Raw genomic sequence first — 22,727 nt, 5'->3', positions numbered from 1 at the left:
TAATCAGTACATACCTCTATCCCCTCCACAGTGACTGCTTTCTTCCTTTCCCGAGGGTCTTTCCCTTTTTTCTTTTTCGTCCGAAGTGTATCTAGAACCAGACAAACAATATACATAATGCAGATAATTAACCAATATAAGAAGGGTCTATGCCCAGCAGTCAGCCTTGAAAATTTCTCCACTTCAAGAACCACTATTACCGGTTATAGACTTTACAACATTAGGGCTTGGTGGCACAGCAAGAACATGAGTCTTCTACCAATTTTAAAAGCCACTGAAGAAGAAGCAAATGGATCAGCTTCTTGCAAAACACCCGTAATATACCAAAGTTAGCCAAGTAATATCAGACGAGTCTTCAGGTCATGCAAAAAGCTATTTTAGTGTATAAGTGCCACGTTTGTTAGCGATCATCAGCTAATTTTGCTAGTTCAAGTTACAGTATGCCGGTGAAACTTTCACCTTGCAAGTCTTGCCTCGTGCCATCGGCTTGTGGGAATTCAACATTTCCCTCGCCCGCACGACGTGGCGAACACCCTCTCTTTCTCTCGGGGAGCCCTCATCTTTCCCCCTCTGGCCTCCTTCCTCTGTTGCTGTGGCGGAGAGGGCGGGGGTGAGAGAACGGCCCCTCTTTCCCCTCTCATCTCAGCGGACAGCACCCAGGGAGACGACGCCGCGACGCCGTACCGCGCGGATGCTGCTATGACACCGAGGAAGAACATTGGGCGTTCCCAATAAACAGCTTGACCCGCTGACTATGTTTGTCTCGGTGCGACATTCCTCACGGCCATGGGTGTGATCAGAGCTGACGGTGTGGCCTCGGTTCTCAGAGCGGAGCCGCAGCCCCGTAGAGAATCCCCACAAAATGTGTGATTTTTTTGTTGTTTTTTTGTTGTTTTTTTAAAGGGGGGTAGCGTAGGCAACTGGCAGTAGCTTGACGAGTAGCTCAGGATCTCCTTGAGAATGACTCGTTCGGCGGACCACACCTGCGATTTCACTGGAGGCGTATCGCAATAGCGGTTGGAAACCCCTGCCATCGGGCTAGGCTTCGCATACCGGCCAGGATCGCCCAGCCGACTTTGGACGACTTACTGCGTGGAATTCCACCATTCTTCGTTAGCTAGCCTCCCCAACTGGACTGCCAGTGGGGCCCCACGTTGGTGCGCCATTTTGTGGGGATTCTCTACGGGGCTGCGGCTCCGCTCTGAGAACCGAGGCCACACCGCCAGCTCTGATCACACCCGTGGCCGTGAGGAATGTCGCACCGAGACAAACATAGCCAGCGGGCCAAGCTGTTTATTGGGAACACCCAATGTTCTTCCTCGGTGTCATAGCAGCATCCGCGCGCTACGGCGTCGTCTCCCTGGGTGCTGTCCGCTGAGATGAGAGGGGAAGGAGGGGCCGTTCTCTCACCCCCGCCCTCTCCGCCACAGCAACGGAGGAAGGAGGCCAGAGGGGGAAAGATGAGGGCTCCCCGAGAGAAAGAGAGGGTGTTTGCCGCGTCGTGCGGGCGAGGGAAATGTTGAATTCCCACAGGCTAATAACCAAGCTATTGGCTTTGGTTCTTAACAGCATGTCCTGAACACTTTTGTCCCCTAAATTAATGCCAAAAAAACTCACAACATGTATTGAAGATTGTTCACGGTACCATTTAAAGCAATATAATGTCCCCTAAATTAATGCCAAAAAAACTCACAACATGTATTGAAGATTGTTCAAGGTACCATTTAAAGCAATATGATATTAAATGACGTCATACCCCTGCTGATCAAAAGTAGCGCGGAAAAATATGGATATTAACCAAAGATTTTATGTGAATCAAATCAGTTCAGTTCAGTCATGCCCGACTCTTCGTGACCCTATGGACCATGTCACGCCAAGCTTTCCGGTCTCTCACTGCTTCCTAACATCACATAACTTCATCTGCAGTGCCTCGAGGATGCCATCTAACCATCGCATTCGCTGCCTACCCCTTCTCCGGCGACACTCAACCTTTCCCAACATCAAATCTTTCTCCAGCGACTCCTCTCTTCTAATCAGATGACCAAAGTAGCTGAGCTTTAACTTTAGAATTTGACCCTCCAATGAGCAGTCAGGGTTTGGTTGGCAGACTAATGTCTCTGCTCTTTACTAGGCGGTCAAGGCTAACCATTGCTCTCTTTCCCAGAAGCAGGAGTCTCCTAATTTCATGGCTGCAGTCTCCTTCCGAGGTAATCTTGGAGCCCAAGAAGAGAAAATCTGTCACAGCTTCCACTCCTTGTCCATTGATGCTCCAGGACTTGATAGGGCAAGACGCCATGATCTTTGTCTTTTTAATTTTCAGTTTAAGCCCAAACTTCTAACCCTCTTCTTGTACGCGCATCAGAAGTCTCCCGAGTTCCACTTCACTTTTTGCCATTAAAGTGGTATCATCCGCATATCTAAGGTTGTTGATACGTTTTCCAGCAATCTTCACTCCAGCTGAAGACTCGTCCAGACCGGCCTTCCTCATGATGCACTTTGCATATAGGTTAAATAGGCAGGGCGACAGTATGCAGCCTTGCCTCACTCCTTTCTCAGTCGGAAACTAATCAGTAAGACCATGCGCAGTTCTGACTGTGGCCTCTTGCCCTTCATACAGGTTCCTGAGGAGACCGATGAGGTGAATTGGAACTCCCATCTCTTGGAGAGCTTGCCACAATCTGCTGTGATCTACGCAGTCAAACGCTTTCGCATAATCAATAAAGCAGAAGTAAATGGGTTTCTGGAACTCTCTTGCTTTTTCCATGATCCAGCGAAGGTTGGCAATTTGGTCTCTAGTTCCTCTGCCCTTGCGAAACCCAGCTTGCACGTCCGGAAGCTCCCGATCCACATACTGCTGCAGCCTACCTTGCAGGATTTTTAACATCACCTTGCTAGCATGCGAAATAAGCGCGATCGTGCGGTAGTTGGAACAATCTTTGACACCGCCTTTCTTTGGAATGGGGATGTAAACTGACCTCCTCCAATCCTGTGGCCACTGCAGGGTTGTCCAAATCTTTTGACACAATGTATGCAGTGTGTTAACAGCGTCGTGGTTGAGGTTTTGAAGCAACTCAGCTGGAATACCATCAATTCCGCTAGCTTTGTTCTTAGCAAGGCTGGCTAAGGCCCATTCAACTTCACTCTTCAGGATGCCCGGCTCGAGATCAGTAATCACAACCGTCCTATGTTGGGTTTGCACATCCGGGTCCTTCTTGTACAGTTCTTCTGTGTATTCCTGCCACCTCTTCTTTATCTCTGAGGCTTCAGTGAGGTCCTTGCCTCGTTTGTCCTTTATCACGCCCAGCTTAGCACAGAAGCTTCCTTTGATATCTTTGATTGTCTTATACAGAGCTCTTGTGTTCCTTAATTGGCTGTTGTCCTCAACTGCTTGGCACTGTATGTTCAGGAAGGCATTCTTATCTCTCCTTGCTATTTTCTGAAAATCCGCATTGAGAATCAAATGCTCAGTATGCAATTTCAAGCTTGGATGAAATAAATTAGTATAGTTGTGCGTCATTGGAGAGAATCACAGCTATGTAGTTTCAGGAGCAGCTCTGTGAATACGACATGCACTAAAGACATATACAACTCAAGAATGGAGCGGCAAATACCCATCAAAGGAGGCAATCCATCAAATGGCATCGACCGGTCCCTGTGACGTGGTGGTTAATCACGTAGCGTGAAATTGTAATGAATACTATAGTCAAGGGCAACATTCGGTGGCTCTGCTGAGAAGGCCTGGCTGAAAAAAGAAGATGACTGGCTTTTGTCCCCATCCCGTGGAAAATCGGCATTACCGACAGTTTCTCCAACTCCCTCCTTCACACCCCGCACTCCTACTCCGAACAATACGCGCCACAACACGGTAACAAAGACATGTCTCCTTCCTTTTTCTGCCTAGCTTTCACTGCAGCGCCACAGAACCAGCCACCCGTGAGATTAACCCCAACAATCGCGCTTGACGCCATTTAATGGAGGGCCTCCTTTGACGGGTATTTGTCACTCCATCCTTGAGTTGTACCTGACTAGAATAAGCAATACTGAAGCAGAAAAATATTCTGTGGTTGGACCGCGATTGATGAAAAATGTTTATGTGTTCGAATAAGTGTCGAATAAGTGTGCAGCATGACAGTTTTTCATGCGAATAAGATAAAATATGCAATAATAAAAAAAAAATTTAAAACCAAACTTACCTTTAACATTTTCCTTCCCTTCATCTGTATATCTATTTTGTGGCAGCGTAGGTTCTTCATCTTTAGACTGTGAACATGCAAGCAGCAAAGAGCACACATGTAGCAAACACATACATAAAGAATGAAGATGATGAGATGGTGAGTGCAGTACGATGGCAATGGTGTTGCAGGGTTCATGCAGATTTTCAGCCACAAAATTCCAAGGATTTTCAAGAACTTCCAAGGAAAGACCCACGACTATCTTTTTCAAGGACTTAAAACACATCATTTTATTAAGGAAACATTTCTTACATCTCCCGTATCTAACATTGCTTGCACAAGAGACTTCTCACGAGACCAAGGAAGCTAATTTTCTCTACATTAGTTGAACATTTCATGAAAGCTCAGTTTTCTTCTTTTTAAAGTTCAGCACTGACGTTCACCATCTCCTTTGCCTTTTCTTCAGCAGTCTTCTCAAACCGTTTGGCTTAACAATCCATATTATGTCATTGGTAGCTTCTGCCTTCTCGGCATAGGTGTCCGCAGAAGCATTCAACTCAGCAACAGCCACTTCCAGTCTCTTCTTTTTTTCCCCAATGTTTATATTATAGCTTCTCTGAGACCTCACTTTCTATTCAGCTGCTGCTTTGCACATTAATCTTCCTGCTTATTTTTAGCTTCCAGAAAAGCATGGGAATGCTGCCTTGCAGAAACCGCAGACATTCTCAACTCTTTTGAAATGGTTGCTGTTAGCAATGCCACCTGCTCTTTCCACAGCATCACACACAATCCGCTAGGATATATAAAAAACATCTTTCAGGTTTTCCACGACAACTTGCCGATTCACACTGAACCCTCACTCCACACTTGTCTGCTCATGGCTGAGAATAAGCAACAGTTTATCAAATCTCCAGAGCTCCCTGCAGCATGAAGTTACGTTCAACAGATAGTAAAAAAACTTGTCCACACCACCTGAAGTTCTATCGAACTGTATTAGCTTGTGCTTGTGATCCTGCAGAATATCTGCATATTGTGAAAGCGCAGGGTCCCTTTGCATTTCTTTTAGTCTCTTTGCGGCAACCAATGCGTCCAAAACTCTTTTAAAGCCCTCTATGCTCTTTGCAGGCTTTGAGCATATCTGCCTTGGGTCTAGCGAGGTAAGGAACTAGAGAAGACTTGCAGTGGGCTTTTGTCTAGTATTTTTTTTTTTGTTACTGCCAAGAGGAACTGCTTGCATTTAATCTTAAATATGAACACCTCCTTCAAGCTTGACTTGCAGCTTTTCAGAACCTTTTCTGCTGTGTGGCCAATATCAACCTTCTCGAATGAAGTGTGGTTTGTTGTATGTTCTATGTCCATCTTCAAAATGCTTATCCCTGTAGATGAACACAGAACTGAGGCCTTGACGAATTTCAGCAAGAGCTTTCAAAGCGCACAGATAAGGTCTTCCGCCAAAAAAAATACCAATGACTAGTCTGTTTGGTATAACAGAAGAAAATTCTGCAAGACCATGGCTACATATAATGCAAAGTTCTCAACAGAAGATTAATATGTTTTGAAAGGCAACGCATTTTGGAAGATTTACTTCTTTCTTCACTGCTGCTTCCACATACTTATTAATGTCTGACCAAAGACACAAGGCCCACTCAATGACTGCAACATTCTCGACCCATTGGTGGGCAACAAATTTGTGAGGGAATAGGGTCTCCCTTACGTGCTGGAGAATCATGAAAAACCATGCATAAACTGGAGAGCAAGGTGTCCAGTCTCAATCTACTAGCTGTACTTACTTTACATATTTTATGTACTTTACCAGTACCAGTTCAGGGTAAGAACAGTTCTTACCCTGAATTGGTACTCAATATTTGGAACCTCAGCTAATCAGACAGACCCAATTTTCTGTTATCAGTAAACACTACTGAAAAAATTATTTAGCAAAACTGAGGAGGAAAAAAATTAGCTTGGGCCAGGCATGTAGTGCATAGAACCAATCACTTGTCTAACTTAATTGACAGTGTGCATGCCAAGGAAAGGAAATGCAGCGAAGTAAGGCACACTTTCAGGCACTGCAAAGAAATCAGGAAACTTCTAGAGACACATGATCATGCCGGTGCAGACAAGGGTCACTGGGAGAATCAATTCTTTCTACAGTGCATTTTGGTAATATATATTCACTTACCTTGCGTTTTTCTATTGCCTTGGATATTTTTTCATCTATCTTTACTGATCTCTTCTTCTTGACAAGCTTTGTTAAGTCACTCCATGTATCATGAAAGTACTCGGCAGCTGTGTCCACAAAGTGGAAGCCTGACGAAAAGGCAAACTATAAAACAGAGAGGTAAGACTGTTAGGGCCGATGCCATCATTCTTGCACCCATTTCTACCTGTCTTTTTCTTTTCCTTTACTATAATAAACTTATTTGAAAACGCTCACAATCAAGATACTTCAGTCAGTAGCCCACAGTAACTATCAACCAATGCCAACCGCCTGCAACAGTGGCAACTTCTCGCCTTCAAACAGCACAAGAAAGCTCCCTGAAGCTCTATGCCCCCTTTTAACTGAAAAGTTAGTAGCACAAACTAGAAACGGCACTTAGAAATTATATATTAGCTGGAGTTTAATGCCCCAAACAACTCGGCTATGAGAGACACCGCAGTGGAGAGTTTTGGATTAATTCTGACCATCTTGAAATCTTTAACCTGCATTGATAGGTATTTAATAACATAGCGGAAGCGTCGACTGTCGAACACTGCTGCGCCAGAAGATTAAAGAGAAGGGAAAGCGTTGCAAGGGTAAGGGCATGCCGACAACTCTTGCTGCTGAAGTGAGCACGGGCTGTTCTGATTAATATGAAGCAACCCCTGCTCATATCATCAGCTGAGCGAGAAGAAGCTGTGACTAATTGTTTTACTTGCTGCATATAGCATCCGCGGACGATACTAAAAAGAGCACACATATGCCATGAATAGCCTAGCATACCCAAGAAATTAATAATAATCACTTTCAATCATTACTTATGAGAAACTAATTGCAGAGGACCCATTATTTCAGTGCATTAATTCTGTTATAAGGGAGTGATTACTCATTAGCATCAATACAAGCCCAGCCACATGGCTACAAAGCAAAGCTACAAAATTCTGTAGCTCACAGAAGCTCATAGAAACTTGTTCTCTGATATGTTCTCTCATAGAAACTTCATAGTTGAAGAAAAATTTGTGCTGAGTTCAAACCCGGGACCTTCCGCAATCTGGGGCAATCGCTCTGCTAACTGAACTAAAGCCAGGAAGGCTAGCAGATCAGACAGTGAATTGACCGAAAACGTGAAACGGGAATGGTGTTGTTCCAAAGTTGAGGGGAATACGTTAGGAATTAGATTTGTAAAAAAATACTAATTACTTAACAATAAATAAAACAAACACTCTGAATGAACCCTATGTATGCAGCTTGAGCCTGCAGTCATACTTTGCACATTTGCAACAACCGAACGCCATCCAATCATCAGATGTTCTTGTATTTGCATTTGATTTGTTTGCTTGTTTTCAGGTGCACAAGACATGATAAGCTAAGTAAAAAAGTTATTGGCATCGACTGATTGCAATGCTTTTAATATGGTTTGTTTTACTTTGTGACGATGCCATAAATCTTTGTGTGGAACAGTTTAAGAAGATAGAATATATAGAGTGACAGAGTTACTATCCCCAACTTGATTACAACATAAAATGTAGCTCGCAAAAAATGCATATTCAGTCATCCACAAAAGTAAAGAAAAAGATCCTAAAACATAAAACATTCAACAAAAGCTGCTCGGACAGGTTAGCCTCATATTTCAGCAAGAAGTGCTGAGAATTACACCGCACCTAGCAGGCTTTCACACAGTCATCCACACCTTGCACAAGGCTCTGCGCTACTTCTCCAAAATTTATACCTTTTCATGGGATCCAAATACCAAAGCACGACTGGAACACATACTGACGAATTTTTAATACACAAGCACACAAGCACTCCTCCCCCACTATACTCCAAAACCTCGTCTTTAGCCTTCTCTGAGCATTGAAAGACTGTCTTGTTTCAAACAAGGAAATTCTCATTACCAGTTTAAACCTAACGATGATGGTCTGCACCTCCTTAAAATATTCCCAGGTTGATTCGAGCATTTTTTGAATACTTCTGCTGCATCCTCCACAAACTGCAGATTAGAGTGTTTGAGTATAACTGCACCCGAGCCATTAGCAATTACTTAGCCAGGATCAGCTGCACTGTAGAGGCAGAACTCGTCTATGCCAGCCTTTGCTGGTTCCTTCAAAATTATGCTTTCCAGCGCTTAGCATGTCACAATGCCCTTTAGTGGGGAAAGGCAGCGTCGATAACAGAAATAAAAAAAAAAGGAACTCCAAAATTGTGCCCTAGTTTGAATCACTCTTTTGATCATATGTGGACTCTATGAAGCTACCACCACTGCTCGGAGTTCGCAGAAAACCGCTGTTTTCGCAACTGTAGCACTCTGGGAGTGCGAAAATTCGCAAGTCTTAAGCTTAGAAGGCACAACAATGTATCACAAATCGTAAGTAATAATGCAATTCCACATTCCTGGCTGCTTTACGAAGCCTCCTCACCATGTAAGTAAAGCCATGTGGACCTCGAAGCCAAAATGCCTCTTGATGGGCCCTCCCCTGATCCTCTAGCTGAATCAAACCCCGAGTCAGCAACAATGCACTCATAGTGCACTTACTTACAGGTTACGTTTATGCTAAATCTGCTTTTAGAAATTTATATTAATGTGTCCAAGCAGTTGAAAAAGATGGCATGCAGCGCTCTTTTTATTATCAGTTTCCTCAGTTGTGTCCAGCTTGAGGAGACACTTGTCACTGGTTGAAACCCACAGTTGCGCTTTTTGCTTCCTGCAACTTTTTAAGCTGCAACAGAGCTGTTAATTGCTTTTATTTTTATTTTTATTTTAAGAGCGAAGTTTTGTCATGAAAGAAAGCGAGCCTGCACAAGCCTAAACGAACGAGCAGCAGGCCAGGACAGTCACTGGAAATTGACAGCAGGCCGCAACGAGTCTGGACCGAAGTGGCGGCAAGTGGGACCAAGTCCAATTTAAATACCAGCTTGCACAGACCTCCAGCACGGAGCAGAAGTTATGTTTTTAGCTTCTCTCGAATCTAAAGCCTGCATTGAGTTTGTTAACATTCTTGTTCAGCGATTGTGTTATTTCTACGTCATTTATGCAGCATCGCTTTCTTGCTTTATATTCGCAGCTTCCATGTTCTTTCATTTTTGCCGCAGAAATTTTTTTAATCGGACCAGCAGATAAAGAAACTGAAAATGACAGCGGTAGACATTTTTCAAAGTGTTTTACTATATTTTCTTTTTTTTAATATAACAATGCCTAACTGAGTAACTGAGATTAAATAGTTATGCATGCTGCTAAGATGCGAGTTGCACCGGTCAGTGCCTATCTTGTGTACTGTTAAGTTTGAACAGCAGAAAGACCCCAAAGAAAGCTTAAAGGGTTTGTGTGGTGTCGACCCTCAAACACTTAGCGCTACCCTTTAACTCCTCAGTCTCAATCACAGACCGACTTAATGCCAGAAAAGCAGAGGTTCTAGACTAAAATAAATACAATCGCACGTAGTCATCAGTCATGGCATGTCCTGTGACTGTTGGCAGTTTGTAATTATGACAGCAATGATTTTTGGACCTCTGATTCTGCCGAGCCATTCTGCAGAAGGGAAGAGACTTTGCTTGCTCCCATGGCTCCCTTGTATTGCGTTTGCTGCTTCTGTTATTTGATGTCAATCGAGCAATTCCAGGATGAACCTCGGGACAGAGGTGGGGGACCACTCGCATGCTATGTCCCCCCAACCTAAGAAAAGGGGGAATGCGCCCTGACAGCCCTGTGTGCATGTACTCCAGATGAGAAAATAGTCTAATGCAGAAGACTAAGAGTGGTAAGTGCGGCAAAGGAGCAGTGTTGAAAAAGAAACTGCTGCACATAGCAAGCAATTAACTACCATCACCAATCTGATCAAGCCTTGCTGGCCCACTCAGTCCATGGCGTGTGTCACCTGCCCAGATGGATATCATCTTTGTGTGCTGTGATAACTTCCCCGTTGCTTCCTTGTCTAGTGATTAGGTGGATGGAGACCTGATATCAGATGCCATGAGCGCCTCAATTGTTATAAGTTCTTAAAACAGGTGGCCTCTGGAAGATGCCTTGGCCTGCAGGAGCATATGACAAATCGAGAGCTGAGAAAGCAACATTACAGCATCTGTCTATAAGGAAATTCTCATTGTGGAATTATAAATTCAACAAAGATTTTACCATATGCCCTTCAACAAACTGTTGGATGAAATGTCCGACAAAAGAAAGCTTTGTAAGGTGACAATGCAGGCGCTTGTAGTAACTGACCGGTGGGAGGCGAAGGGCAGCGAGAGAAAACTGTGCTGGAAACAGCGCGAAAGCTAAACCTGAGGCGACCAAAGCATCAAAAGTCAACCGTACCTCTAAAAGGTTATACAAATACTGCTTGCCGCACACACAACGTTCGCCCAAGTGTAACTGGGGTCAGACGAGCAATAAAAGTGAGGACGTGGACGAACAAATAAATAAGTCACGCAGGTCTTGGGGTTTTCTAAAGATCACGACATTAGTGTCGGGCACAGCGCGAGTTTTGAGAGGAAGTGTGTAACTGCCGACCTCGTCACAAAAACAAAACCAACGGTTCAATTACCTCGTCTTCGCTGTCACTTTTGTCAGATGCGTCAATTTCTTCTGTCATCCTTACGTACAGCTCAGAACTTCAAACACGTGCCACACACCACACTACGCATCAGCACCACCGCGCCACCGCGCACTGTACACAACACGATTCAGAGAAGGCTGGCGGTAACAACTAAAACAGTTCTTGAAAAGTTCTGGTAGAATGTAGTAAAAAATATTTAGTTATCATCATTGTTAAAGATTTCAAAACGTTATGTTAAAAATAAAGCTGACAAAAATGAAACAATGTTCATACTTTTTGTTTTTGTTGTACAGCAAAACTGGCAAAACCACGGTGTACAAAACTTGCTACGGCCCGAAAAGACCGGCCGTTTCGAGTAGTTTCAGCTCCCTTGAAGAAACGTGGAAAAACAAGAATGATTAAAACTGTTAAAACCACTAAAATTAAAACGTCATAACCACCGTTCATGTGCACCGTGCACATCCAAGGTCTATGGCACATGCATTCAACGTTTTACACATTTCAAACACTTTCATGGAAGATGGATTGATATATTTATAGTGAAACGGGCGGTCCGCTGATCTTTAATGGCAGTGGGTGGGGGCTTAAAAATATTTTTCTTTGTAATAAATTCGCAATAGCGTAGAGTTAAATGCCCAAAAGTTCCGGCCCCATCGTTAGCGCCTAATCTAATGTCGACGTCCAAAAACGTCGTCTGCCTTTCCGTGGGGCGGGCTCGGCGGGCTAGCAGCGAGTAGACGTAGTACGCTTCTTGCAAAATTACTTGCTTGCTACCGTTAGCAAAGAGGCAGTGATGACACAAAGCGGTCCGATGACAACAACCCTGCCGCGGCACGGTGAAAAAGTTGCTGTTAGTGCGTCGTATGATGTCGCTCGAAGTTGTGTGCGCGAAATTTTTAACCTTTGCTACGTTCAGCTGGTATAGCTTTTATATATTTAGTGGTCTGATTCACGACGCGATTACAATGCAAATTGCGCTCCATCTTCGCCGCACAAATAGTGCGCTATGAGTGGTTACCTCCAGGAACGTTTCCTGCACTGACCAGTCTCACTGGGGGAAACATGAGAATGTCATTTGCTAGCATGACCTGTCGTTATTCCTACGTATTTCAAGTGTCTTTATTTTAGAGTTGTTGAGTTCAGCAATAATTGTTTCTGCCTGCTACACTGCTCGATCTGATGTAATGTTTTGTTTGAGTACAGCTTCTACGCCGCATTTTTGTACTACATTGTACTGTACTGAATGTCGTACGTGTACAGTACCTCTTATTCCGGCGTTTCGTGTGCAGAAGCTTATCAATTAGTCACACGCGCAAGACAGTCATTGCGTTCATCATCTTGGCTGCAGTTCACAATCTCAACTTTGTTCTGGTCCGCGACGTCCTAGTTGGTCAATCGGCAGCCGCACTCTACTCGTGCCTGCAAATATGGAGCTTCGGCCACTCAAGTATCTCATGGTCTTCGTGTTTTTCGCCTTTTCGGCGACAATGGTATTCCTCCCTGTTGGCCTTGCTGACCGGATCCGTCACGTGCGAGACCCCAGGCGTAGGTGAGTCAAATCGAGTGAGTGCATGCATGCATTTGCGACTTGCTACTTTCGCCATGCGCCAAAGCCAAACCAAACCCATCGCAAACCATAACGCCCAAACCATATATTCATAAAGATAGTAAAATTTCTTAACTGCCCAGCTGACTCTGGTCACTCACTTCCAAATATTGCATGTTCAGCATACGACGTGTGAGCATAATTCCCCAAAACTTCTGTGTGAATTAAGATTGAAGTAAATTTTGCATTTTGGGCATTGTAAATATTCACGTATGTGCGCATTAAAATTTCGATTGCTTGTTTTGTCATCATATTACTGTGCTAGCTTTGCAGTGTGACCTGCACTGCCACTTGATAACACGGCTTGAATAAAGTGGTGATTTATATCTATGTCGGGTGGTCTTTCATATAAACTTCCAGTTGGTGACAGCATGCATCGAGTATGTGTGTGGTCAATTCAGGCAACATTTAACTTGTGTGGAACTGTGTAACTCTACATAAATGCATTGACTTTCCATATTTATATGCGTGAAAAACCAATAGAAAATGTCTGGAGGTTTTCAGCTAGGAAGCCAAATAAATATTAGGGGAGGACTTAAGCTCCGTGATGGCAGCCTGTGCACTGCGCTCAGAATGCAAAGGAGTGTATTTCATTATTGCTTTTGCACCCCATCGTTTCGGGCAGTGGTGTACTTCACATCGCTTCTGGTGGCCAGCGCCACTGTGCCATCAGAAACATCAGGATGCAGACGACAGTATGCATTTTGCTGTTCACTGATTTATTACCTTTATAACTGTTACCGTTCTAATTATACGCATACCTGGTAGCGCACAGTATTGAAATACCACTTTATTTGTAAGACCGCATGACATACATATAAAATTTACTTGTTCCCAAACCATACAAGCGTATCTTGTGTGGCGTAGTTGGTAGAATGTCTGGCTCGTAGCACAGGGCAGGACCGAGCAAGCTTTTGAAATTTTTTAAAGCAAAATTATTTTTTTGTAAAGTTATGTACCTGATTTCCGACATCAGTCAGTCAGTTCAGGCGTTCAGTCGTGTCCGACTCTTCGTGACCCTATGGACCATGTCACGCCACGCTTTCCGGTCTCTCACTATCTTCTTAACATCACATAGCTTCATCTGCAATGCCTCGAGAATGCCATCTAACCATCGCGTTCGCTGCCTACCCCTTCTCCGGCGACCCTCAACCTTTCCCAACATCAAATCTTTCTCCAGCGACTCCTCTCTTCTCATCAGATGACCAAAGTAGCTGAGCTTTAACTTTAGAATTTGACCCTCCAATGAGCAGTCAGGGTTTATGGTCGACAATATCGACTGATTTGATCTTCTGGCAGTCCAAGGAACTCTTAAGAGTCTTCGCCAGCACCACAATTCAAACGCGTCAATTCTTCGGCGGTCAGCCTTTTTCACAGTCCAACTCTCGCATCCATACATCACAACTGGAAAGACCATAGCACGGGTTATACGGATCTTGGTTGGCAGGCTAATGTCTCTGCTCTTTACTAGGCGGTCAAGGCTAACCATTGCTCTCTTTCCCAGAAGCAGGCTTCTCCTAATTTTATTTTACATTAGGTGCCAAGTTTTAATAGCTTTCATTCCATAAGGGATGTCATGTTTAATCAGAGCATTTTGGGGTGTTTAAAATTCCTGCATGAAATCATGTGGCTGTGACGTCGGGGCCCTGTCATCCAATCTCAGGACTATATGCTCATAGCTGTCAACGGCAAAGCCGACATGTTTTCTGCGACACAAGACTGTTACACTATTGTGTAAAGGTACAGTCTGTGTCAAAAATATACGGCCTTATGGGTTCACTTTTAAGCCCTGTAGTGGGGCTCCTGGAAGAAATACTGGGTATATGGTAAGCTAGTGAGGAGTGAGGAAGAGAATTGTCTTCTGTGAGATATTGAACGCTGGAGATGTGCAGTGAGCACCATTATGGTACTTAGGAGCAAAGCCCTTGGGCTATATATTTTTGACAAAGACTGTACATAATTAAAGTTGGCTACCTTGCACTGTGATAGCAAGGGTTAAAAAAATGCTTATGACAAGAACAACAGTTGAAGTATACCAACTGCTGCAAAATTATATGTAAAATGCAAAAAGCTTTTCTCGGCTAAACTGCTCGCTTATTTGTACTAAAATCTGGTGCACAGATGAGATGGAACCGTCTACCTTTTCTATCACCATGTTTGGATGACGTAATTGCCTTCAACTTTATTGCTGAATCGTCAACATGTGTCCCTTGGGATTGTATTGTCACTGTACAAGGTTGTCAAAAATTGAAATGTTTCTGGCTTAGCAAACTGAAACGAAAGACAGGTTCATAGAAATAACTGTGATGTGCTAGAAACTAGTCAGAAATGGCAGTGCTGCAACCTTTGCGGCCACTAAGATGACAAATCTTGTATCTCGGTTATCCCGACTGACCCATCCTTTGCTTTGGTCTGCCATGTCAGAATTGTCTAAATTTTTGTGGGATAATTTCACATCATGGTCAGGTAATCCCATGGACCATAGTCCGATGACTATCTCCCTTCAATGATGAAGTAGAACAAATGTTACTGACTGACCAGTGTATCATTTAGGGTAGCATAAAATATATAGCATAACATCGCAGAAGTGTCTTTCAAGAGCTCCGCATATCTACCTTAATTAGGTATATATAGTCCAATTGTATGCAAGTTTCACTGTCATAAATACAGACTACAGTTGCATCAACACAGCTACTTTTTTTTTTTCTTTTTTCAGGCATACTTATGAGACCATAGTATCTTTAATTAGCTGTTTTGGTGGTGGCGTCTTTATTGGCACGTGCCTGCTGCACCTGCTTCCCGAAGCTCGCAACCAGTATAACAGAGGTATCCTGGACCACTGGGGGACAGTTCCAGACTTCCCATTTACCGAGTTTCTTTGCATTGTAGGACTTCTTATTGTCCTTGTGATTGAGCAGGTAAGTGTTCATTCCTCAACTTTCCCTCGTTCGTAGGCTTTGAATAACCACAGACTGCTATAACTAGAAGCCCCATGCAGTACTGCTAGGGTAACAGGTTAATGGTAGGTCTATGCTTGGGGGCCACAATGCTAATCAGCAAACAGCATTATCATTTATATTTTGGTTGGTGAAGACTGCATTGTGATATCTCCAGACCTTAAAGAAAAAATTTAGATGATGAGGTGATGACAGTGTTACAAACAGATGTGTTGAAAATAGAATGCAGGGATGTATAGGCACCATGGCAAGCTCAAAATACCGAGCTGCTGCCTAACCATGATTCTTGAGCCAATCGCACAAGAAAATGAATGTGCTGTCAGTGTCTGCGTGCTGCTGGTGAGTGAGTAATCTTTATTAAGTGGAGCTGGCACAAGACCTACTCACGGGAGAGGGTAGGGACAGGGAGATCACATTTGGAAGTCAATGCCTGCCTCACGTGCAAACTCCCAGAGGGATAGCAGCATGTGTCAAGCCCAAGCATCGTTGTTGCTCGGTATAGTCCGAGCACTGAATGTGGCCGGGAAGGTATTTTATACGGATGTCATGCTTTTAATGTGTGCTGTTGGTATGGCACAATATATCTGGATGGCATTAGCTATGACAGATGCCATTGTGGAGGGCTTCAGTAATTTCACTAAGGGAGGAGGGGATGGCATAAACACTTGAGAGGGTGGATCATTACCAGAACGGAAGCAATAAATTTGCCCCAAAGGGCCGCATGGCTTGTTTTAAACTACTACTCACCAGACGTAAAAATGCCCGTCTACAACTGACATGTACCTTGAGTGGTGGAACGCTTGCACTCTCGCTCTGGAAAGGCTTCAGCCTCACTGGTTGTCCCGGCAGCCCCCCTTAAACCGTAAGAGATGCAGCGTGTAAAAAGTTAAAAAAAAAAAAAAAAGAAGAAGAAAGAGAGAAAGAAAGAAAAGAGAACATAAGGACATCTAATACACATTTACATGCCACCATTTGCACTGTGCGCAGTTTGTTATACCAGGTGTTCAGCTGAATGGAAGTATGATAAATATAAGCAGTGCTGCTGTGCTTTTGCATGGGATTTTCAAGGTGATGCACTGAGTGTTCGATACAATTAATAATTTGATACGTCCATGTTTTATATCTATTCAGGATAAACTAGCTGTATATGTTGGCAACGCTATAGCATTAGAAGCTGTTGATGCCTTTACATCAAATTCTGTGGCATTCTTTCATGGTTGTGTTTGCAGACCGCTACACATCTGTATGCACTCAAAACGTCTCATCAGGTCACCCAGCTAGTGGTTAGAAGTTTCCCCAAAGGTGTCTAGAGGTGGAGACATCAGCATAATGAAGATGCATCAAAACACACATTTGTCACTCCTGATGTGGTGACATTTTTTCCAGCCGATCAGAACTGACCAACTTATGCCCCATTTTTTTTCCCTGATGAGGCTTATGAATGGATTCCTCATCTGGCAGTTGCCATCGCAACCAACAGGACTGTGCCTGAACTAAAATGTTTTCCTGCTTCACAGGTGACACTTTTCTGGAAGGAAGCCCATTCAAGGGGCCCACCTGCATCTGATGCATCTACTCCATTTGGCTGGGACTCACCTGTTGCAAATTATGGCAGTGTCGAGCAGTCAGCCTCACACAGCGGTGAACACGCTTATGGCGTGGGTGACGACCATGGTGAAGGAGAAGAGGACATGGGTGAACGCGCCATTCAATCCATTCATGACGACCCCAACTCCCACTCCAGCCTGCGGTCTGTAGTGCTCGTGCTGTCTCTCTCCTTGCACTCTGTGTTTGAAGGTGTTGCCATTGGCCTCCAATCAAGTGTGCAGCTGCTGCTGCAGATGCTTGTGGCCGTGTGCATTCACAAGGGCATCTTAGCCTTCACTCTGGGACTCAATTTAGCCCACAGTAGGCTTGGACGCTGCAGCATTGCTGCAAGTGGGCTGGCCTTTTCGTTAATGGCCCCGCTGGGCATGGTGTTTGCCATCATGCTCATCCAGGAAGACAGCAAAGAGGCCGCACTTCTGAGTGGCATCCTACAGGGACTAGCCTGCGGGACATTCCTATATGTGACTTTCTTTGAAGTGCTGCCCCACGAAATGAGCCACACACACAACAGGTTGCCTAAGGTCCTCTCTATTGTCTTGGGCGTTGGTGCTGTCACTGCACTGCTATTGTCTTTCCCTCACTGATGATGTTTTTGGACCAGCGTTTATCATTCCTAAAACTTGCTGAAAGTGCAGCCGTTATATAGCGACTACATTCAGGACATGTTGTAGGTGCTTTCTTTTCCATGCTCTGGGGCCAGCATCACTCTAGTACTGTGCTACATTGTCACTGCTACAATTGGTTAACAGTTGCCTTGTTCACAGTTAAGCACCTGTTAGCCGCCACACAGATGTTTCACTGTGCGGTAGGCTGGAACACATACTACCTGTATATTTCAAAGAAGAGAAATGTTTGAATGGCTTGCAGCTATTTGAAGCCCAGGATCAGTTTTGTGCAAATATGGAGCAGGACCTATTTTTCACAACTATGTCTTTGAAACATGGGCTCCTTTGACTGCTACAAAAGGCTGAGCTCCCCTCACATTTAGCAGACCAGTGTGCATCAGGCATTATTCTGAACAGCAATAATTTAGCATGCATAAGCTTTGGGTAGTGATACAGTACAGCCGAAGAGGTAAATTATACCTCTTGGAATGTCCACGGCGGATTAAAGTATTATATCATGCACTTCCTGGATAAAATGTTTTCTGATTGAGGCAGCGTTATTAGCTATGTCGCAGTCAGCTTATGTGAAACTATGTTGATATGAGCAGCTGTTGCTTTCAGTAGGTTCACGTAAGTGGTGATCTGAAGGAATTTTTCATCGATTGTTTTTTGCCATGTTGCTTTGCGTCATTACATACCGTTTCACAACAGCATTGTATAACTAGTCCATCTGTGCATCATGTCTCTGTCTCTGGCATTAAGACAGTATGGAGCACTTTAAATGCAACACTTCAAGCAAGCATAAACAATATCACAGTTGGTGCCTCTTGATCTAGAGAGCCAGTTGCATTGCTTCTGATGTATGCATTTGTGCCTTAAGTCAGAAACATACAAGTAATGTACATTTTCTGTGCTGTGATATCATTGTCTAATATTTTCTTGCAACAGCTACAGTCCAGCCACTTATCCTTCCCATGCTGAACACGATCAGCCATTTATGTTGATGTGAAAGTTTCTGCCCTGAAAAGCTTGTACTAAAGCCTCTCTCACCCCTACGTACACATAATTCATTTCATAATTAATTGACATAACTGATGCACTCAGTCATCCTTACTTCTTTTCTAGCCTCCTTTTTCCAAAAATTGAATATCCAAAGCTGTCTTGCGTAAAGAACCTTGGAATAGCAGAAGTAGCATCAGTAGTATTGCGTCTGCATAATGCCCTTAATGCTCCTGCTTTCTTAAATGAAGCTAATTATGAAAAAAAAATTGCGTGGCATTTGCTGACTGTAAGATGTAATGTTCAGAGTCTAGTTACAGGCATTTGTTGCAAGTAGCCTGCAGGCCAACATATATACAGTAAAAATCGCTCGGGTACTGCACCATCCTGCGTTCAACAATGTGCACTGTCACCTCCATGACATGCATTATACCTTTTGAGATTTGCCTTTTTAACAGCTGTCATGAAAACTGAGATTAACCATTTTCCAGTGAAAGTGCATTGCTTTTAATTTAGCGAAGTTTGAGCTCTCCTTTCTCTTAGAGCTGTATTGTCTTATTTTTAATGGCACTTTTCTTACCGGTAATCTTGGTGCACTGTTGTAGTAGCACTGTACTGAACTTGTATTTGTTATTTGTCTGGCTGTGAACATAGTTTATTTTCTTTACAGTTAGTGCGTACCATAAACTATACAAATGAATTTATTCAGCACAGCTGTTTTGAATTTTGTGGCTTAGCTAGATGAGTATTGCATGCAGACTTTCTTGATGTGACAAAGCAAATTTGTATTTATTTTTTTCTGTTGTCTTTTTAAACAAATAAACTTGCAGACTTTACAAGCTACCTTCAGCTGCCACTCCCTTTAAAAGATGGAGCACTGTACTGAAATCGTATTTGTTTTTGTTATTTGAACATAGTTTCTTTTCTTTACAGTTAGTGTGTACCATAAACTGTGCAAATGAATTTCTTCAGCACAGCTGTTTTGAATTTTGTGGCTTAGCTAGATGAGTCTTGCATGCAGACTTTCTTGATGTGACAAAGCAAATTTGTATTTATTTATCTTTTTTTGTCCTTTTAAACAAACTTGTAGACTTTACAATCTACCTTCAGCTGCCACTCCCTTTAAAAGATGGAGCACTGTACTGAAATCGTATTTGTTATTGTTATTTGTCAAGCCATGAACAAAGTTTTTTTTCTTTACAGTTAGTGTGTACCATAAACTGTACAAATGAATTTCTTCAGCACAGCTGTTTTGAATTTTGTGGCTTAGCTAGATGAATGAGCCTTACATGCAGACTTTCTTGATGTGACAAAAAAAATTTGTATTTATTTTTTTCTGTTGTCCTTTTAAACAAATAAACTTGCAAACTTTACAATCTACCTTTAACTGCCACTCCCTTTAAAAGATGGACATTCCATAGTTGGAAGCAACAATTAAATTGTAAAGAAAAAGAAAGAACTGTTAGTTGAGGATCTGTGCCAGTGCATATCTATAAAGCTTGGAAGTGAGCAGAGATACTTGAAACAATGAGCAACAGAAATTATGGGGACTTGCCTTAAAGGGCCCATGAAAAGCTATTGACTAAAGCTAGAAAATGCACAAGAGTAACAGGTATCTCACCAGTCCTCTTCTCTACGCAAAATTTTTTAAGCTAGCGTCACTAACGCTGAAAATATCGATCAAAAATGATGCTCCTCGTCTCCCCTAACTCTGTGCATGCCAGTATGGAAGAAAACAAGCTGCAACGGCACCCCACTACGCTCCGTTCCGCCTGTGTTACTTGGGAGCGTCCAATGAGTGGGCTCACCCAGCAAGCCTAGATTATGTCACATGGGAGGTTTGCGCAGGGGGAAACATGCCTCCCTAATCGAGGGGTAGCCAGGAGCACTTTTTATTAAATTATTTGTAAATTATTGGCTCCATGCAAAGCTTTTAAATATGACCACATTTATGGATTCTTTCACTAGAATACTGAAGAAAGTACCATTTCAGGCGCCCTTTAAGAGAGGAGTGTGACACCATTTTAAGCAACACTGCTGCTATGTTTCTGTCACTGCAGACCAATGTGCTTGTTGTTCTCGATGTGCTGCTGCCAATACTCCTTTGATGCAACATGTTTCTACAGCTATTTGCTTTAGGTTTAAGGGGTTTAACCTCGAAAAACGACTCTGGCTACGAAGAATACCAGATAATTTTGACCAACTGTGGTTCTTTAATGCGCCTCGACATCGCACAGTAAATGGGCATTTAGTGTTTTGCCTCTGTTGGAACGCAGCCGGGATTGAACACAAGGCCCCCGGCTTAGTAATTGTGCACCCAAACCACTTAGTCACTGCAGCAGGAATACCCACAGCTGTAAAGCCACTTAGAGTAGGTTTTGGATCTAACCTGGCAACTACAGGTTCCCTGTCTCTAACTTTATCGCCGTGTATATGTGACCTTGTCACATTTATGCTAGAAATTTGTCATTGCAGCCAAAAGCACTCGTTGCTTTTTATGCAAAAACGTGTGAAAACATTGAAAGCTCCTGTGAGGGGGGAAACGTACCGTCCCTCAAGAAATGGGATCATAAAACCACCTATCAACAGCCAAGACTACCAGTCATATGAATCAGTACGAAAGCATAAGAAGTCCCATTGATGGGAGGAAAGGCAGCATTCCCCAAAAAGCGGAAACGCCACCTGTCAAGTAGTGAGACCTCAGAGTGGCACCATAAAACCACTCACCAAAGGTGGCATTGTCTCAAAAAATACACCATGACTACCTCGCAATAATGGTGTGATCTTAAAAGGTGGCATCAAAACCATCTGCAAAAAGTGGCGTCGCCTCAAAAAGTACACCATGAGACCACCTGCCAAAAGTGATGCGACTTCAAAGTGCAACTGCCAAAAATGGTGTTACCGCACCTGTAAGAGTGAAGTAAAAAGAAAAAACTATCTGCCATTGGGCACGTGAACTGAAATAAGTATAAACCAGCTAGTATACCTACCACGGCTGACATGACCAAGCGTTGATTGGTTGGCAATGTGCGTGGCATTACGAGACGCAATATAGTCAAGTTTGCAGGTTTCAAAAGGTATGATGGTAGGTTGGATCCACAACTTTCTATATGTGATAAAGCAAGAACTTTGGGGGCACTTAAGCATCGTTTCTAAGGGCATGACATGACAGCATTAATTGCTCCTATCTGCACATCCTTGTTTGCGTACATGCACTTTGCTACTCACCTAACCACTAATTCCTTAATTTATGCCCATTTTATCGCACATACCAATTACACGCAGTCGTAAGCTGCCACATTATGTGGCAGACTATTTGACATACAATCAAGCTGTACAAACATGTCTGCATGACCAAAGAGTAGCCAGTGTGAATTAGGATCAGAGAGAGCCCTAGTAAGTTATATTCCCATCTCGCCCTGCCACCACATGGTAGCAACCCAAGCTGGCAGGTCCTGCAAACTCCTCCATGTCATGTGGTCTCGTGATGTCACAGAACCCACCCACCAGTTAAGTGTTCGGCCATCCTACCTGCCAGAAGCATACCTATCATTGTTCACTCACTATGCCAACAATATTGAGCTGGTGGAACACAGCGGCATGCTATGGGAACACTTGGCGTGAATACCGATTTGTCCACTTTGCGCGATGCGCACAGAAAATTTTGCCATTGCTAGCTTCTTTGTTCCGTAGCTGACGTATGCTATCTCCAGCAAATTTTATAAATACAGAATTGCACTACAAGATAAAGCTGAGCTTCTGTAACGGCGGGTCTATGAGATCAGATCTGTGAATCAAAAACGACCTATGAGCCCAACAAAACAGAGCTTTAATTTTCGACGTTTCATCTCGCTTACTGGCTAAATAGCGCTAAAATGACTGCTAAGAACAAGATTCCTTCAAAACCAGACGAAGAGATGCAACACAGAATGAGAGAGAGAGAAGCAAACAGGACAAATGAGAGAGGCTCTAGGTCTTTGGGCTCTTTTAAAAAAAAAAGTTTGTAAGACGATTCAGCACCAACTTCCCTATC

The 22,727-nt window shown here is 43.4% G+C and overlaps 2 protein-coding genes across 3 annotated transcripts in view; one reads left to right on the top strand and one right to left on the bottom strand.

Moving 5' to 3' along the window:
• The window catches only part of Rs1 (Dead-box helicase Rs1), a 48,179-nt gene extending 37,124 nt beyond the window's left edge, over window positions 1–11,055 (bottom strand). Inside the window, exons 1-4 of the mRNA XM_084593886.1 lie at window positions 10,908–11,055; window positions 6,352–6,495; window positions 4,194–4,260; window positions 15–91 (exon numbers count right to left, since the gene is read on the bottom strand). Of these exons, the coding sequence (XP_084450012.1) occupies window positions 15–91; window positions 4,194–4,260; window positions 6,352–6,495; window positions 10,908–10,955 (336 nt within the window). The 5' untranslated portion in view covers window positions 10,956–11,055. The remainder of the gene's footprint in view (window positions 1–14; window positions 92–4,193; window positions 4,261–6,351; window positions 6,496–10,907) is intronic.
• A 494-nt stretch (window positions 11,056–11,549) lies between these two features.
• On the top strand, window positions 11,550–20,092 carry LOC146198395 (zinc transporter ZIP1-like). 2 transcript variants are annotated; one of them, XM_084593884.1, is made up of 4 exons: window positions 11,550–11,661; window positions 12,268–12,468; window positions 15,242–15,443; window positions 17,000–20,092. In XM_084593884.1, exons 2-4 carry the CDS (start codon window positions 12,347–12,349, stop codon window positions 17,672–17,674), a joined length of 999 nt encoding a protein of 332 aa, XP_084450010.1. In that variant the 5' UTR covers window positions 11,550–11,661; window positions 12,268–12,346; the 3' UTR covers window positions 17,675–20,092. The 2 variants fall into 2 exon arrangements, with proteins under 2 accessions (XP_084450010.1, XP_084450009.1); XM_084593883.1 differs by having other exon boundaries at window positions 11,592–11,769.
• The last annotated feature ends 2,635 nt before the right edge of the window (window positions 20,093–22,727 follow it).

This window comes from Amblyomma maculatum, chromosome 2, assembly GCF_055883805.1.
Source record: "Amblyomma maculatum isolate TAMU_Amacu chromosome 2, ASM5588380v1, whole genome shotgun sequence".
Taxonomy (NCBI): Eukaryota; Metazoa; Arthropoda; class Arachnida; order Ixodida; family Ixodidae; genus Amblyomma; species Amblyomma maculatum.
Note: the sequence above shows the minus strand (reverse complement) of the source record. Positions and strands in the feature narration are given on the sequence as shown.